Source organism: Mustelus asterias, unplaced genomic scaffold (genome assembly GCF_964213995.1).
Source record: "Mustelus asterias unplaced genomic scaffold, sMusAst1.hap1.1 HAP1_SCAFFOLD_1553, whole genome shotgun sequence".
Lineage (NCBI taxonomy): Eukaryota > Metazoa > Chordata > Chondrichthyes > Carcharhiniformes > Triakidae > Mustelus > Mustelus asterias.
Genome location: NW_027591498.1, coordinates 32,230 through 50,900, shown reverse-complemented (window position 1 = coordinate 50,900; position 18,671 = coordinate 32,230). Strand labels below are relative to the sequence as shown.

At 44.2% G+C, this 18,671-nt stretch overlaps 1 protein-coding gene across 1 annotated transcript in view; it reads right to left on the bottom strand.

The window, feature by feature from the left end:
• Positions 1-335: 335 nt before the first annotated feature.
• LOC144488426 (protein VAC14 homolog) overlaps positions 336-18,671 on the bottom strand; it is a gene marked incomplete at its 3' end in the record, with an annotated part of 36,053 nt that continues 17,717 nt past the window's right edge. The window contains exons 3-4 of the mRNA XM_078206499.1: positions 1,917-1,996; positions 336-486 (exon numbers count right to left, since the gene is read on the bottom strand). Of these exons, the coding sequence (XP_078062625.1) occupies positions 336-486; positions 1,917-1,996 (231 nt within the window). The remainder of the gene's footprint in view (positions 487-1,916; positions 1,997-18,671) is intronic.

The window sequence follows — 18,671 nt, the reverse complement described above, 5'->3', positions numbered from 1 at the left end:
GATCATCCAGTTCAAAAACAGCACCAGAAGAGGCCTAGAACCCCTGCCTGCCATCTCAGACTGGAAAAGCTTCACATGGTGCATGGGGAACCTGGGGAGGGAAAAGGAGACTGCATTAAACATGGGTTTTGAGAGAGAGGGAGGGAGGAGGTGCACTACCCATCTCCCATGTATATAACTTAGAGTGAGTCAGTTCTCCTATGCTGCAAGGGTAATGATCTCATGGTGAAGGATGGTACCTCAGCTATTCTGCCATAGGTTATAATTGGCATCAGCAATTGCAGTTGTTAGATCAGCAATGTGCCACGAATCATTGAAGGCTTCTTGTTACTCACGTGGTTCGCATCAGTTCTGGGTTTGGTACGCACTGCAGTCGATGTGAGAGGAGCTGGAAAGCTTTGCTCTGGGGTAACAGCATGAGAAGTCCGTACAGGGCTTTGATCAGGTAGGGATTGTTCTCAACATCAAGGAGCTGCAACCTCAGGTCTGAAATGGAGAGTTGGAGATAAATGAACAATTACAACCTACATTTATATTTCACCTGTAACATCATAAAAATGCTCCAGGGGGTTTTCATGGCAGGCAAAAGGTTATTGGACAAAATTTAACATCAGGCCACTTGGAGATATTAGGAAAGGTGACCAAAACCACCTCATGGGTAGGGTTTAAGGAAGGACTCAGAGGAGAGAGGCAGGGAAGTTTAGGGAAGGAATTGCAGAGCTTAGGACCTTAGCGGGTGAAGATACAAACACGTGTAGTGGAGCAGCATGTCAAGTTGCCATAGGTCGCCATGGATCGGTGACACTCCTCTTGCCCCACCCCATTATTTTCATTTTTCTGGTGATAGGATGCTCAGTGGTTTACTGCTAATTTAGGCATGTTGGATGCAAAAGAGCATGTGCAAGCCAGGCTTGCACACAGTGCCCACAGACATTATCTTGTTCAAATTAATTTAGGCCTCACCTGTGTCGAGTTACTCACTGGAAGCTTATAATCTACCCAGTAAAGTATAAAGTAGTTTATTTATTAGTCACAAGTAACGCTTGCATTAACACTGCAATGAAGTTACTGTGAAATTCCCCTAGTCGCTACACTCCTGCGCCTGTTTGGGCCAATGCACCTAACCAGCACGTCTTTCAGACTATGGGAGGAAACCCATGCAGATATGGGGAGAATGTGCAAACTCCGCACAGACAGTGACCCAAGCCGGGAATCGAACCCAGGTCCTGGCACTGTGAGGCAGCAGTGCTAACCACTGCGCCACCGTGCTGCCCAGACGGCTCAGCTTTTAGTATAAAGGAAGGTTAAATGGGTATTTTTTATTAAGTGGGTGAAGAGACTTTGAAAAGAAAACATTTTATAACATGACCGGCTTGGCCATGTCCAGAAGGTTGTGGCTCCTTGCAGTGCACTTTTCTTACAGCTAACAATTGCTTCCAGAGCCACGGTTAAGGGCATTTCAGCTTCAAGATAGGATGATGAGTGCCAACAGAGTGGAGGGTATATTACTGATCCAGCAGAGTGTCTGATTGGGAGCAGGATCTATGGCTAATTCCCCACTCGGTGAACCAGGTCTTGCCACTGTCTAGGTTGAAGCCAGTTGACTCAGGGCAGACTGGGGAACACGTCATGTATCCATATTACTGTGTTTCATGCTGCCTGAACTAATTGAGCCACAGGGGCTGCAGAAGGAAGTCTTTACAAGAAAAAGTAAGCAACGATTCATTTTAAATCTTTCACATGCTCCAGAAGAGTCAGAGCTTTTAAGTTGCTTCCTAATTTGGTATGCTCCCAGTTTTGCGCAGCTGCCAGTCAGCACTCATTCCTTCTGCCCCATTTCTTGATACAACATTACTTCCACATCTGGAACTCCAACCGACTACTTGGAAACATCAAGTGCTGCAGGGTTTACTTACACGTGAAGATTGGACACTCGATCAGCTGCACCAGCTTGTCCACTTCGGTCAGAAAATCAATTGTCACCTCAAGGTCCCCACTGGAGCAATAGTTAAGGCAAATGTCCAAATGAAAATGGACCATGACAGCATGAGAGTTGAAACAGCAACGATTTATTGAAGTAGAGTCCAATAGGAAATAAAAGAAAAAAATAACTTTCATTTATGCAGCACGAAATGACATGCTCAGCATGTCTCAAAGTACTTATCGTCAATGAATTATTTTTCAAGTGTAGTTAATGCTGTAAAGGAAAATGCAGCTGCAAACCTTTTGTTAAATTCTCCAAGCAGCAAATGAAAGAATGACCAAATAATTCTGTTGGCATTATTTGAGGTACACATATTGACCTGGAGAACTCCCTTGCTCTTCTTTAAATGTCAAGGAACATTTTGCATCTATCTGAGCAAGCGGCTCAAACCTTGTTTTAGAGGCCCACTTGGAAGATGTGCTCAAGTTTATTGTGAACCAAAGGCTCCTTCACTCAAAGGGTTGGGAATCTTTGGAATTCTGCACCTCAGTGGGTTGTGGATCATTGAATATATTTAAGGTTGGGATAGTCAAATTTTCAGTCTTTAGGGACTCACAGGAAACAGGGAGCGGTCAGGAAAGTGGAGTTGAGGCCAAGGATCAGCCATGATTGCACGGAATGGCAGAGCAGGCTTGAGGGACCATTTGGTCTACTCCTGCTACTATTTCTTACATTTGTATATGTCACAATGATGGCTTGATGGTTATGAGAAAGGATAAGCAACCCACAGGTTTATTAGTTATGATTCCAAATCGAATATCATAATTGACATTTTGTCATCAGAATCCCACTGGGAATCCATCATTTCCTATTAGGTTTGGCCAACTCGTGTGTCAAGTCCATACCATGGAGCAGACTCTTAATAACCTTGTATGTCATTCAGCTTAAACGCTTGCGAAAGAAGCCCACACTCAATTGCCTTCTCAAGTCACAGAGGAACGACCCACACCCTGAACAATAATAATAAAGACAAGAGGTGGGAACATCAAGTGTTTTTAACTGAAGCAAGCTGATACAATGGAAGTGGCATTCCTGAGTATTAACTCTCATTGACTACTATTAACCAGTTACTAGCAGCCTCATCCAGTTTCCAAAAGCCACATGGGGTTAAAACAGCTAAACATCACTGACCAATGTCCTGGTCTGAGGCGACAATGGAATAAAAAGCCGATTTTCATCTTTCGATCCCTATCTATTCAGTCCTGTTGGGACCATGCATGTTTGGATGGATGTCTGGTGATGGCAGCATCAAGCAACGGTACTGCCTAAACAGTTGTCAACACTCAGACTCATACACGAAGAACAGTCCGTTGGCTCAGGAATAGAAAGGTGCTTGGCATCTCCAGAAGGAAGTGGAATTGGGGAATTACTAGAAAGAGGATACTGCAATTAGGCAGTCTTGTTACTTAACATTCACTGAGGTCATGCCATAGTGGGGAAGGGAGGAGAAACTTTTAACATTACTTTGTCATCTCCTGTAGCCAAGGTTCTTTTTTATTCATGGGTATTGCTAGCAAGGCCTGCATTTATTGATCACCTTTGTGAACTATTGCAGTCCATGTGGTGTAGGTGCGCCTACAATGCTATTAGGGAAGGAGTCCCAGGATTGTTAGGTTAATTGGTCATGCTAAATTGTCCCTTAGCATCAGGGGATTAGAAGGGTAAATACATGGGGTTATGGGGATAAGGCCTGGGTGGGATTGTTGTCGGTGCAGGCTCAATGGACCGAATGGCCTCCTTCTGCAGTGTAGGGATTCTATGATTGCGACCCAGTGACAATTAAGGAACTATAATGTACTTTCAAGGCAGGATTGTGAGACAGGGAGAGGAACTTGGGAGTTCCCATATACCAGCTGCCTTCTCCTTTTAGGTGATAGCTGTAGACAGAGCATTGAGAAGTCACTGCAGATTATCTTGTCGCTGATGCACACTGCAGTCAGGTTATCTGTGCCTTTGTACTAGCCAAGAAAGGGAGATTTACTTTGAACTGCACAATTGGATTAAATTCCTCCATCCACACCTCAGCAAAAAAAATTGTTTCATAAAGTCATATCAAACAGAGTGAAAGGTGCTACATAAATACAAGTTTTGTTCTGAATTAATTTCATTGTAGGATATGCCTGCAATCCAGACTCAATGATGCAGTCTGTTATGCATGTTGTCACTAGTTGGTTCAGAGCAATAATTGCGAGTATGTTTTGTTTTCCCTGCTGTTGATCTCAGGTACACAACACATGGCTGAAAAAACTCACTCAATCTGTCCGACGTTGAGAGCTCTGTTTACGGCCTATGAGAAAAAGAGGGTACAGAAGGGAGTAAGTGAGCCTCCAGTTTAATCAACATAGGAGTAAATGTCAATCAGCTCACAAAAATGCCAATGGACAAGTGGATTTACAAATGCCTTGTTGTCTGGTAGATTAAACACCGCTGCTCTCAATCTGTCCATTCTCTTTGTGCAACACAACTGGGTCATCTGAAGCTTAAAGCTAAATTCTACCAGGAGGGAGTTAATTGCACAGCAGAATTGGAAGTGAATGCCCCCTATCGAACTGTATATAGAACAAATTCCCACTTGGACTATCCAGGGAAGGACTGGCTCGACAGATACTCAGCACTGGGACGATAAGGTGCCAATTCATTCCTGCATTTCATGCCAGGCTATCCCTATATTTTACAGTTATTGAAAGCACTAAAAATTCAAAGGGGAAATAATGCCTGAAATGCTGCCCTGACATTAACAGGGTGCAAGCAAAAGCCATCTCAGTGTGGGTAAAATGCAGCATCTCTCATCTCTTCAATCCAATTTTCAAAAGCAAAGCAGCCCCGAGTGAAGGCACGCTATCTGTGATACCTTTCATCAAAGGCTGTAGAATGTGTGACCATGCCCCATTTCAAATCCCCTGCCCACTCTCCCCCCCACACTCCCTCCACCCACCCAGCCGAGCCTTGTGCTTTAATCCAACAATTAATCAGACTCAGTTCACTGCCTGCCCTTTCCTAATTAGACATTCCATTCTGTGTTAAGCCCAACTCTCGATGTGTAGAAAAATGCCACAGTTGGTCACGTGCATTATTAATACTCTCACTGCTCTCAATTGAAATGTTGAAGGTGGAATTGCAAAGAGGGATTGAAACCAGATGCAGGCCATCATATCAAAGCAGAGAGTGAAGTCTACCTCCTCTAAAAGCTACTTCATTCTCCACTCCAGCGAACATTACAGTAAGCACATTTTACATCAGAAATTCTGCTGCCTGGGCAAACATTTCACTTCAGAGCAAGGTTTCGGAGTTCATGCTTAAGCCCCTGGGCCAAGTTCTACTTCCAAAACCGCTGCAGTTGCCTTGTTTTCTATTTATGTCCATCCACCATGTATCCCAGCACCATCAGCCAGCCCTTGCTAAGAACAAGAATTGGATTTATATGGCACCAAACCTCAGTGCTTTGCCACAACAACAACTTATATTCACATAACTTAATAAAACGCCCAAGGCACTTCACAGGACCATTAATTTAAAAAAAATAATGCCATGTTATATAAAGATTTACTAAAGTTGAAGTCACCATAGTCCCAGAGGACTATAGGGTATTTTCCCCTTTGACAGGGAGAGCTGACTGGTGGTGTTAAACTGAGGATCGCCACACCTCAGGCAAGGAGCAAGGTTGAGAAGATGTGGCTTTCATGAATAACCTCAGCTGGTATGGGAATTGAACCCATGCTGTTGGCGTCTCTGTGCATCACTGACCAGCTGTCCAGCCAACTGAGCCAAACTGAAGAGAAGGATATACTGCTCAGATGAGCAAGAGCTTGGTCCAAGAGATAAGGAGTGCCTTAAAGGAGGAAAGCATGTTAGAAAGTCAGAATTTCAGAGCGTAGGGCTGAAGCATGGCCACCAATGATGGCATGATAAAAATGGATGTTCAAGAGGTTAGAATTAGATGAGCCCAGATATCTCAGAGGGTTGTAGGGCTGGAGGAGATTATACAGCTAGGGAGTGAAAACAAGAATGAGAATATTAATATCAAGATGTGGTTTGATTGGTAGCCAATGTAGATCAGTGGACACGGGGGTGATAGGTGAATGGGACTTGATGTGAGTTAAGACATGAGCTGGAGAGTCTTGAAGAACTTCAAGTTTACGGAGGATAGAATGTGGGACACCAGACAACAGTGCATTGTGATAGTCAAGTCTAGATTTAACAAAGGCACAATAAAGGTTTCAGCAAATGAACTGAGGCAGGGGTGAAGTTGCACAATGTTATGCAGGGAAGGTAGTGACATAGTGGTGCTGTCAATGGACTAGGAACCCAGAGACTTAAGGTAATTCTCTGGGGACCTGGGTTCAAATTCCACTGCGGCAGATGGTGAAGTTTGAATTCAATAAACAAAATCAGGAATTAAAAGACTAATGATGACCATGAAACCACTGTCATAAAAACCCATCTGGTTCACTAATGTTCTTTAGGGAAGGAAATCTGCCGTCCTCACGTGGTCTCGCCTACATGTGACTCCAGATCCACAGCAGTGTGGTTGACTCTTCAATGCCCTCTGAAACAGCTGAGCGAGCCACTTAGTTCAAGCTATTAGGGATGGGCAACAAATGCTGGTCCAGCCAGTGAAGCCCACATCTTGTGAATGAATAAAGAAAAAAAAGGTGGAAATAGGTGGTCGTAGTGATGACTTGAATACGAGGTCGGAAGCTCACCTTGGGAGCAAATGTGACATTGAAACTGTGAATAGACTGACATGATGTCAAGGGGGACGGATGGAGGTGATAGCTGGAGAAATGGAGATTAGAGTGATTTCCGAAAAGAATGGCTTCATTCTCCCTGATATTTAATTGGAGGAAATTGCTGCTCATCCAGTACTGGGTGTCAGACAAACAATCTGATAATTGAAAACAGTGGAGGAGTCTAGCGAGGTAAAGGTGGTGAGGTAGCGCTGAGTGCCATCGGTGACATGTGAAAACTAACACTGTGCCTTTGGCTGATGTCACCAAAGGGCAGGATGTTGACGAGAAATGAGAGGGGGAGCAAGGATAGATTCTTGGGGATACCAGAGGTAAATGTGTGCATGCAAAAAGGCAAGCCTTGCAACTGATACTCTGGCTATGTTTATTACGATGTGGAGATGCTGGCGTTGGACTGGGGTAAACACAGTAAGAAGTCTCACAACACCAGGTTAAAGTCCAACAGGTATATTTGGTAGCACAAGCCACTAGCTTTCGGAGCGCTGCCCCTTCTTCAGGTAAGTGGGAGTTCTGTTCACAAACAGGGCATATAAAGACACAAACTCAATTTACAAAATAATGGTTGGAATGTGAGTCTTTACAGGTAATCAAGTCTTCAAGGTACAGACAATGTGAGTGGAGAGAGGGTTAAGCACAGGTTAAAGAGATGTGTATTGTCTCCAGCCAGGACAGTTAGTGAGATTTTCCAAGCCCAGGCAAGTCGTGGGCGTTACAGACAGTGTGACCTGAACCCAAGATCCCGGTTGAGGCCGTCCTCATGTGTGCGGAACTTGGTTATCAGTCTCTACTCAGTGACTCTGCGTTGTGTGTCGTGAAGGCCGCCTTGGAGAACGCTTACCTGAAGATCAGAGGCCGAATACCCATGACCGCTGAAGTGTTCCCCAACAGGAAGAGAACACTCTTGCCTGGTGATTGTCAAGCGGTGTTCATTCATCCGTTGTCGTAGCGTCTGCATGGTCTCCCCAATGTACCATGCCTCGGGACATCCTTTCCTGCAGCGAAAGGATGTCCCGAGGCATTATACATTGGGGAGACCATGCAGACGCTACGACAACGGATGAACATAGAACATTACAGCGCAGTACAGGCCCTTCGGCCCTCGATGTTGCGCCGACCTGTGAAACCAATCTAAAGCCCCTCTAATCTACACTATTCCAATATCACCCATATGTTTATCCAATAACCATTTGAATGCTCTTAATGTTGACGAGTCTACTACTGCTGCATTCCACGCCCTTATTACTCTCTGAGTAATGAACACCGCTCGATAATCACCAGGCAAGAGTGTTCTCTTCGTGTTGGGGAACACTTCAGCGGTCACGGGCATTCAGCCTCTGATCTTCGGGTAAGCGTTCTCCAAGGCGGCCTTCACAACACACGACAATGCAGAGTCGCTGAGCAGAGACTGATAGCCAAGTTCCGCACACATGAGGATGGCCTCAACCGGGATCTTGGGTTCATGTCACACTATCTGTAACCCCCACAACTTGCCTGGGCTTGCAAAATCTCACTAACTGTCCTCTCTTTAACCTGTGCTTAACACTCTCTCCACTCACACAGTCTTCACTGTTAAGACTTGATTACCCATAAAGACTCGGATTCCAACCATTATTTTGTAAATTGAGTTTGTGTCTTTATATGCCCTGTTTGCGAATAGAACTCCCACTCACCTGATGAAGGGGAAGCGCTCCGAAAGCTAGTGGCTTGTGCTACCAAGTAAACCTGTTGGACTTTAACCTGGTGTTGTGAGACTTCTTACTATATTTATTACAGCAGGAATACACTTGAAAAGGTAATTAATTGGCTGTGAAGTGCTTTAGGAGACCCCCAGACTGTGAAAGATGCAACACGAAGGCAAGTTCTATTTTTGACAACAGCGACAGAAATGGAAAATATTCTATTGCGTAGCAATGACATTCTTCATCTCCAAGACTCCAAAGAGAGCTGCTGGAACTGAGCTTTCAGTTCCAATTAACTGTGTGTCAGTGCAAAAATATGAGCAGCATAGGCATGTGTGAAACAGTGATCGAAACAGAAAGGTCATTAAACCCTTTCGGGGGCAGTCATCACTTTTTGATAAAATTACACTCCTTGACCTATGGCAAAGGTGAATTGGAAGTAATGCAACTGACAAAATCACAACATGACTCTGAGAAAAGGTAGTCAGAACAGAGAATAACTACTCAGGCAGTTAGCTTCAATTACTCGCAAAGACATCCCAGCACACATACAGCACAATTACATTTCCCTACTTCAAATGAGAAAATGTCCATCTTGTAATGCTAGAAGGCAAACAGAGGGAACTCGGTATCAGAAAAATCAGGAATTTTGGAAATGGATGAAACAGAATAATCCACTCAAGACCACAGATCTGCATGTTAGCACCCTTGTCTTTGGAGAGCTAAGGGGTCTTGAGGGAATAAGAACAGAAAATGCTGGAAGTACTCAAAAGTTACAGAGTCAATGTCAAATGACCTTTCTGCCCTGATGAAATCCCATTGACCAGAATCATTCATTCGGTTTCTCTCTCCATAGATGCTGTCAGACCTGTTGAGCATTTCCAGCATGTTCTACTTTCATTTTAGCTTTCTAGCATCCACAGTATTTTGCTGTTGTATTGACCTCGAGGGAAGTGGCCAATTAACATGTTAAATGCAATCTTCACTGGGTGGTTTGAACTATGCTTACTGCTCTTCTATTGTTTGTTTGAGTGCTGTTGAGACATGATGTTACGTAACTGCCTGGGGAGGGACTGCTATTGAGGCTGAGGGATCCTAAAGATAGTTCTTGGCTGATACAGATAACACTGCCCCTTCTGAGACCGTGGAATTCCTGTGCCTTTACATGCTTGTCCAATCAGTGGGTCATAAACACTCAACCATTCTTTTGTCTCTGCATTGTAAGACAGTTTATCCGTCTTTGATGGGTTGCACATTAGTGAACCAGATGGGTTTTTACACCAATTGACAATAATTTCATTAATCCCAGATATTTATTGAATTCAAATTTCACCATCTGCCATAGTGGGATTCGAACCCGCATTCCAAGAGCATTACTCTGGGTCTCTGGATTACTAATCTAGTGACAATCCCACTATGCCAAGCATCCTCTCCGCACCCCCACCCAAAATGAAACCCACAGCATTCAACACGCGTCTGCAACTGTATACACACTTTGGTTCTGTCTTCACAAAAGAGGACACAAATCAAATGCCAGAAATATTGGAGAATGCAAGATTTAGTGAGAAGGAAGAGCTGAGGGAGATCACTATTAGTAGAGAAATGGTGCTGGGAAAATTGATGGCATTGAAGGCGGAAAATCATGATACCAAGTTGGGTGGGAGGGTGAACTGTGACGCAGATGCAGAGATCCTTCACAATGATCTGGACAGGTTGGGTGAGTGGGCAAATCAATGGCAGATGCAGTATAATTTGGATAAATGTGAGGTTATTCACTTTGGATGCAAAAACATCCCAGAGCACTTAAGGAAGTGGCTCTAGAAATAGTGGATGGTCATCTTCCAGGATTCTACAGACTCTGGACCAGTCCCTGCAGATTGGAGGTAGCTAATGTCACTCCAATATTCAAAAAGGGAGGTCGAGAGAAAACAGGGAATTATAGACCAGTAAGTTTAACGTCAGTAGTGGGGAAAATTCTCGAATACATTATTAAGGACTTTATAGCGGAGCATTTAGAAAGCAGTGGCAGGATCAGTCAGAGTCAGCATGGATTTATGAAGGGAAAATCATGCTTGACAAATCTGTTGGAATTCTTTGAAGATGTAACCAGTGGATTTGACAAGGGGGAACCAGTAGATGTGGTATATTTGGACTTTCAGAAAGCATTTGACAAAGTCCCACACAAGAGATTATCATGCAAGATTAAGGCGCATGGGATTGGGGGAAGTGTATTGAGATTGATAGAAAACCTGGTTGGCAGAGAGGAAACAAAGAGTAGGAATTAATGGGTGCTTTTCAAATTGGCAGGCAGTAACTAGTGGGGTGCCATAGGGATCAGTGCTAGGACCCCAGCTATTCACAATATATATTAATGATTTGGATGAGAGAACAAAATGTAACATCTCAAAGTTTGCAAATGATACCAAGTTGGGTGGGAGGGTGAACTGTGACGCAGATGCAGAGATCCTTCACAATGATCTGGATAGGTTGGGTGAGTGGACAAATCAATGGCGGATGCAGTATAATTTGGATAAGTGTGAGGTTATTCACTTTGGATGCAAAAACAAGGCAGCAGATTACTTCCTGAATGGCTGTAAATTGGGAGGGGGGAGCGTGCGGCGGGGCCTGGTGCACAGTCACTGAAGGTAAGCATGCAGGTGCAGCAGGCAGTAAAGAAGGCAAATGGTATGTTGGCCTTCATTGTGAGAGGTTTAGAGTACAGGAGCAGGGATGTGTTGTTGCAATTATACAGGGCCTTGGTGAGGCCACACCTAGAGTATTGTGTGCAGTTTCGGTCTTTCCTGAGGAAGGATCATAGAAACCCTACAGTGCAGAAGGAGGCCATTCGGCCCATTGAGTCTGCACCGGCAACAATCCCACCTAACCTCTGTCCCCGTAACCCCACATATTTACCCCACTAACCAACGCATCCCAGGACACCAAGGGAGAATTTAACATGGCCAATGCACCTAATTCCTGATTTTTTTTATTGAATTCAAATTCCACCACCTGCTGTGGCGGGATTTGAACCCGCCTCCAGAACATTAGCTGCATTTCTGGATTAATAGGCTAGCGATAATACCACTTGGCCACCAGTGGCAATAGTTTCACACCATCTAATTATTTTAAAGAGTTTAAATCAGATCACCCCTCAGTGTTCCACAAAGAAACAAAAGCTTGTCTACACAACCAATACTCATAATTTTACTCTTTTAGCTAGTTTTATCCTGGTGAAAACTGCCATAAAACATACTGCTATCTCTCAACAACACCGATCGAAAACACAGCTCCTGATTTCAGCCTCAGCTTTCACATTTCTAGAGTGGAGCTGGTGAAAGGGCAATCAGAACAAGATTACTGAACAGATGCTATAAAAAAAACCCCACAAAATTCTGGAAATCCTCAAAAGGCCTGGTCGTATCTGCAGAGAGAGAAACTGAGTTAATATTCCAGGTCTACGACCTTTTCCACCAAGAATGGGAATTCTAATGAAGGATCAGAAAGTGGGACATTCTGAACGTCTGGCTCATTGTCTAGGAAACTGAAACTATAAAAGGCTAACAGACAAGGTAGCAAAAAGCTCAAGATGGTAATGTACAAACCAAGAATGATTCATTAGTACTGGGTGGCATGGTGGCACTGTGGTTAGCACTGCTGCCTCACAGCGCCAGGAACCTGGGTTCGACTCCCGGCTTGGGTCACTGTCTGTGCGGAGACTGCACGTTCTCCCAGTGTCTACGTTGGTTTCCTCCGGGTGCTCCGGTTTCCTCCCACAGTCCGAAAGACGTGCTGGTTCGATGCATTGGCCATGCTAAATTCTCCCTCAGTGTACCCGAGTGTGGTGACTAGAGGATTTTCACAGAGGCTTCACTGCAGTGTTAATGTAAGCCTACTTGTGACACTAATAAATAAACTTAAACTTAAAAGCTTAATTATGCCATGGAGACTCACTAAAGAGGATCAACTGGCTCACGACAGTCTACATGCTCAGCCAAGGCTTGAAAAGAATCATCTTTTGATCTGACAAGGGGCAAGTAACACAAATGTCAGGCAATGACCATCACCAATAAGAAACACTCTAACCACCATGACATTCAATGGTGTAATCATCACCGAATCCCTCAACATCCTTGGAGTTACCATTGACCAGAAACTCAACTAGACTCACCACATAAACACAGCGGCTACAAGAGCAGGTCGGAGGCTAGGAATACTGCAGCGAGTAACTCACCTCCTGACCCCAAACCCTGCACCATCTACAAGGCACAAGTCAGGAGTGTGATGGATGGGTGCACCTCCAAAAACACTCAAGAAGCTTGGCACCATCCAGGACCAAGCAGCCCACTTGATTGGCTACAAACATCCACTCCTGCTACCACCGCGCTCAGTAGCAGCAGTGTACACTATCTACAAGATGCACTGCAGCAATTGATCAAAGATCCTTAGGCAGCACCTTCCAAACCCATGACCCCTTCCATCTAGAAGGACAAGAGCAGCAGATACATGGAAACACCACCACCAAGTTCCCCTCCAAGCCACTCATCATCCTGACTTGGAAATATATTGCCGTTCCTTCAGTCGCTGGATCAAAATCCTGGAATTCTCTCCCTAACGATTTTGTGGGTCAACCCACAGCACATGGACTGCAGCGATTCAAGAAGGCAGCTCACCATCACCTTCTCAAAGACAACTAAGGATGGGCAATAAATACTGGCCAGCCAGCGACGCCCATGTCCCACGAACGAATTTAAAAAATCTTTTGTGGCCTCCAAATTTATCTTTTGCTCAGTGTAAGATTATAAAACTAAATGATTTGAACTTACATTTGCTTCTTTCCTATCCCAATGCTAAGCGTACTGTCACTCGCTTTCTGCAATCAATATTTTGGCGATGATTAAGTTAAGATAGTTGAGAAAGCCCACCAACGCCTCTACTTTCTCAGAAGACGAAGGAAATTTGGTATGTCAGCTACAACTCTCACCAACTTTTACAGATGCACCATAGAAAGCATTCTTTCTGGTTGTATCACAGCTTGGTATGGCTCCTGCTCTGCCCAAGATCGCAAGAAACTACAAAAGGTCGTGAATGTAGCCCAATCCATCACGCAAACCAGCCTCCCATCTATTGACTCTGTCTACACTTCCTGCTGCCTCAGCAAAGCAGCCAGCATAATTAAGGACCTCATGCACCCAGGACATTCTCTCTTCCATCTTCTTCTTTCGGGAAAAAGATACAAAAGTCTGAGGTCACGTACCAACTGACTCAAGAACAGCTTCTTCCCTGCTGCTGTCAGACTTTTGAATGGACTTACCTTGCATTCAGTTGATCTTTCTCTGCACCCTAGCTATGACTGAAACACCACATTCGGCACTCTCTCGTTTCCTTCTCTATGAACGGTATGTTTTGTCTGTATAGTGCGCAAGAAACAATGCTTTTCACTGTATACTAATACATGTAACAATAATAAATCAAATCAAATCAAATGATCTATTCCCTAGGGCGGCACGGTAGCACAGTGGTTAGCACTGCTGCTTCACAGCTCCAGGGTCCCGGGTTCGATTCCCGTCTTGGGTCACTGTCTGTGTGGAGTTTGCACATTCTCCTCGTGTCTGCGTGGGTTTCCTCCGGGTGCTCCGGTTTCCTCCCACAGTCCAAAGATGTGCGGGTTAAGTTGATTGGCCAGGTTAAAAATTGCCCCTTTAGAGTCCTGAGATGCGTAGGTTAGTGGGATTAGCGGGTAAATATGTGGGGCCTGGGTGGGATTGTGGTCGGTGCAGACTCGATGGGCCGAATGGCCTCCTTCTGCACTGTAGAGTTTCTATGATTCTATGATTCTATTCTAGTAAGGAGAGCAAAAATCTCAGCAGCGAACTCCTCCCCCTCACCAATGCTGGAAGACTCAATTTTTCAGTTGCTGTTTTTTCTGGATTTAATATAAGCTTGATTGGAAACTAGAGTTAAATTCCCTCAGAATTTGGCTTACGAGATGCGAGTGTTGCTGGCAAGGCCAGCATTAGTGCCATCCTTATCTACCCTGGAGAAGGTAGCTATGACTGAAACACCACATTCGGCACTCTCTCGTTTCCTTCACCTTAAAACCGCAAAAAATAAGACATTGGAGAAGACGGCCCTTCATGCCTGCTCTGCCATTCAACACAAACATGGCTACTCTTGGGTTTCATCTCCATTGTCAAACTCGCTCTTCTTGCCTCTTGATTTCCTGAAGGACCAAAAAAATCTGTCTATCCCAGCTTTAAATGCATTCATCATTGGAGCATCCATGACCTTCTGGAGTAAAGAATTCTGAAGATTCACACTCCTTTAGTGAATAAATTTTTCCTCAGCTTAGTCCTAATTCATTGGCTCCTTGTCCTGAAACTGTACCACTGAAGGAGCAGAGGACATTCCGAGTTAGGATGGTGTGTGATTAAGAGGGGAACTTGCAAGGGGTGGCATTCTTATGCATCCACTACCCTTGCCCTTTCTAAGGTTTGCAAAGTGCTGTCAAAGGAGCCTTGGGCAGGTTGCTGTAATGCATTTTGTAGTGGGTACACATGCTGCCACTGTGTGCTGGTGGTGGAGGGAATGTATGGACAAGGATGGGATGGCCCAGCAAGGGGGCTGATTTGTCTTGGGCGTTATTGGAGTTGCAATCGTCAAGGCAAGTGGAGAATATTTCATCACCGCATCCCCCACTGGGGGTTACCATTGACCAGAGGTTTAACTGGACAACCTGCATAGATACTGTGGCTGTAAAAACAGATCACAGGCTGGGAATTCTGTAGTGACTCACTCATTCCGAACTCCCAAAAGCCTGTCCACCTTCTACAAATCAGGAACATGATGATATGATACGTGTTTTTTTGTTATGGCAGAAGCATGGCAATCAATTTGCACACAGACGAGTCCCATAAATGGGAGATTATCCGAGAATCAACGATGGAGATGGGAGATTACCCGATAGTGAATGGAGATGGGAGATTATCCGAGGGTCAACGATGGAGACGGGAGATGATCCGAGGGTGAATGGAGACGGGGGATGATCCGAGGGTGAATGGAGGTTGGAGATTATCCGAGGGTGAATGGAGACGGGAGATCATCTGAGGGTGAATGGAGACGGGAGATGATCCGAGGGTGAATGGAGACGGGAGATCATCCGAGGGTGAATGGAGACGGGAGATCATCCAAGGGTGATTGGAGGCGGGGGATTATCCGAGGGTCAACGATGGAGTTGGGAGATTATCCGAGGGTGAATGGAGACGGGAAATTATCCGAGGGTCAATGATGGAGACGGGAGATTATCCGAGGGTCATGATGGAAGCGGGAGATTATCCGAGGGTGAATGGAGACGGGAGATTATCCGAGGATCAATGACGGAGACGGGAGATTATCCGAGGGTCATTATGGAGACGGGAGATTATCCGAAGGTGAATGGAGACGGGAGATTGTCCGAGGGTAAACGGAGACGGGAGATTCTCCGAGGGTGAATGGAGACGGGAGATTGTCCGAGGGTGAATGGAGACGGGAGATTCTCCGAGGGTGAATGGAGATGGGAGATTCTCCAAGGGTGAATGGAGACGGGAGATCATCCGAGGGTCAATGAGGGAGGTGTGAGATTTTCTGAGGGTCAACGATGGAGAGGGGAGATTATCCTAGGGTCAATGATGGAGATGGGAGATTATCAGCAGATAGGCAGTCCCTGTGGAACCAACCCAAGGTACAGACTGCATGGTTGGATGAAAGGAGAACACAGCATTGGAAGCTGGAATAAAATAACCTGGCAAAACTATTTGTGGATCCATTAAAGTTGTGAAATTGCATAATTTATAACAGCTATACAGTACATTCTAGAATATCAATTCAATTACTGTGTGGCCGATTACTGCAGAATTAATATAAATTGGGTATTTTCCTAATGGAATTCAATTCATTACCCCATAGAACTTCTACTCAGAATAGATAATTGCCACCAGCAAAATACAGATTAAATATCTAAAGAAAGATTTGCATTAACATTGTGCCTTGCATGATTTCAGGACATTACAAAGCAATTTATAGCTAATGAAGTACTTTTTCTTTCAAAGTGCAGTCACAATGGTAATGTAGCAAACATGGCAGCCAATTTGCACACAGTAAAGTCCTCCAGATGATTAGATTACATATGTTTAGTGATGTTGGTGAAGAGCGAGCATTGGCCAGAACCCAGGGACAATTCCTCTTCTCTTCTAATTGTGCCATGGGATCTTTTATGTACAAACTGAAAGATGGTGGCCCTGACAGTGCAGCACTCCTCAGTACCACACTGATGCTCAAGTCTGTGGAATGATGCTTGGAGCCAAAACTTGCATGCTGTCTGTTAATTACAAAATCGCACATCCAAGCCTGCACAAAGTAGCCTGATGTCAAGCCAATGCTTTGATTAAATACATTGCTGTTCTTCATTTTGTTTCTTTGGCCTCAATTATAAATTGCAAAATGCTACTTTTTAAAATTTTTTGGCGGTTTTATTGATCTCTATTAGAACTGTATTTGAATGTGTTTGAAACTTTAGGTCTCTCTGTTCAATCACATTCTTCAGCATCTATTTAGTGTGCATTTACATTCTGCTTTCACTTCTTAAACTTAATAATCTTACACTTGCTCACACTGAGTTGTTCACCCTGAATTATATCTGCCTGTTCATTCTATGAACTTACATTGTCCTGAAGTGCTTAAGGTCCTCACCATTTGTCAATTTTTCACCTGGTCATGAAGTTTTGAGACTGTGTTCTTGAGGTCTAAATCATTCCGATAAACGAAGCACAAAAATGGGACCGGGCATGGCCTCTGGGTTGCCCCACTTCTAAACATTCACCAATTGGAACACCACCCTTTTACACCAATTGTTTCTTGTTAACTCTATCCATTGCATAAGCGTCTTTGAGATTCCTTATATCCCATGCCTTTGAAAATTCTATGTGCACAACATCGTCTTTACCTATCCAATTGGTCATTTCTTCATATAATTCAACTAATTTTGTCAAACACAGCATTCCTTTTTTTCAACATCAGAGCTCCTGTCTTCAGTCTGAACGACCCTATTAACAGCTCAACAACAAGAGCATCTTTGCAACATTTCCATTTTGCAGACCGGCAATCTTGGTAACCCCCTCCCATGAGGAAGGTGATACCACGGGCAGCTTATTACTGGGACCCCACCAATAACTAATTTCAACAAAGCCAGGGGTAAACTTTCAATCCCACGTCTGTCCTGGAATCCAAGCCCCAGAAACACCATCTCGCCAAGGATGCATCTTGCAATCTGGTTGAAATCGGTCTCTGGTGAAACCACTGTGATTAAATTCCCAAAGACACTCCCAAGTACTACAAGAAGCTCCCTGTTGTTGTATATTTAATCCATGAACGGAACAATGCATTCATCCACACTTGGCACCATTTTGTCAGTACTTAGGGGGCTCAAGCATCAAGTTCTTGAGCTGGAATCTAACAGAAACTCTGCCCAAATTTTAAAAAAATCATGGGATATTGGTGTTGCTGGCTGGACCAGCATTTGTTGCTTGCCCCTAATTGTCTTTGAACTGAGGGGCTTGCCTGGCATTTTAGATGGTAATTAAGAGTTAACTGAACTGCTGTGAATATGGAGTCACATGCAGACCAAACCAGGTTAGGGAAGGAAATCTGCTATCCTTAAGGACTTTAGTGAACCAGATGGGATTTTAACAAGAATAAATCAATGATAGTTTCATGGTCAACATTACTGAGACTTAGCTTTACATTCCAGATTTTATTAGTTGAATTTAAATTCCCCCAGCTGCCATGTTGGGATTTGAACTCATATCCCTCTGAGCATTAGCCTGGGCCTCTGGATTACGAGTCCAGTGAAACTAATTTGTGAATGACAGTTGCTTCCCCAATTCAGAGGCACTTTCTCCTTCAAAATATCCCCTTAATCATATGGCAAAGTTCTCGCTATTATCAAAACTGAACATTAAATGCAATAGATTTTGGAGTGAAAGCTGTCCAGTATACCATAGTCAGGCACAATGTTATCCTATGGCTCTTCACTCAATTCAGTCCATAATTTTGGAGTTGAGACACTTAAATGATGAAGTGAAAGATCAAGAGCTCTAAGTTAACTCTACCCACCCACAGAAAGCCAAGCAACTGGACAGTTAAACGCAAAGTCACTTAACTGCTTGGAAATTGACTCTTTCCTGCCTCTGATATTAACCTGAGCCAAGGCAGCTCCTGAAGCAGACA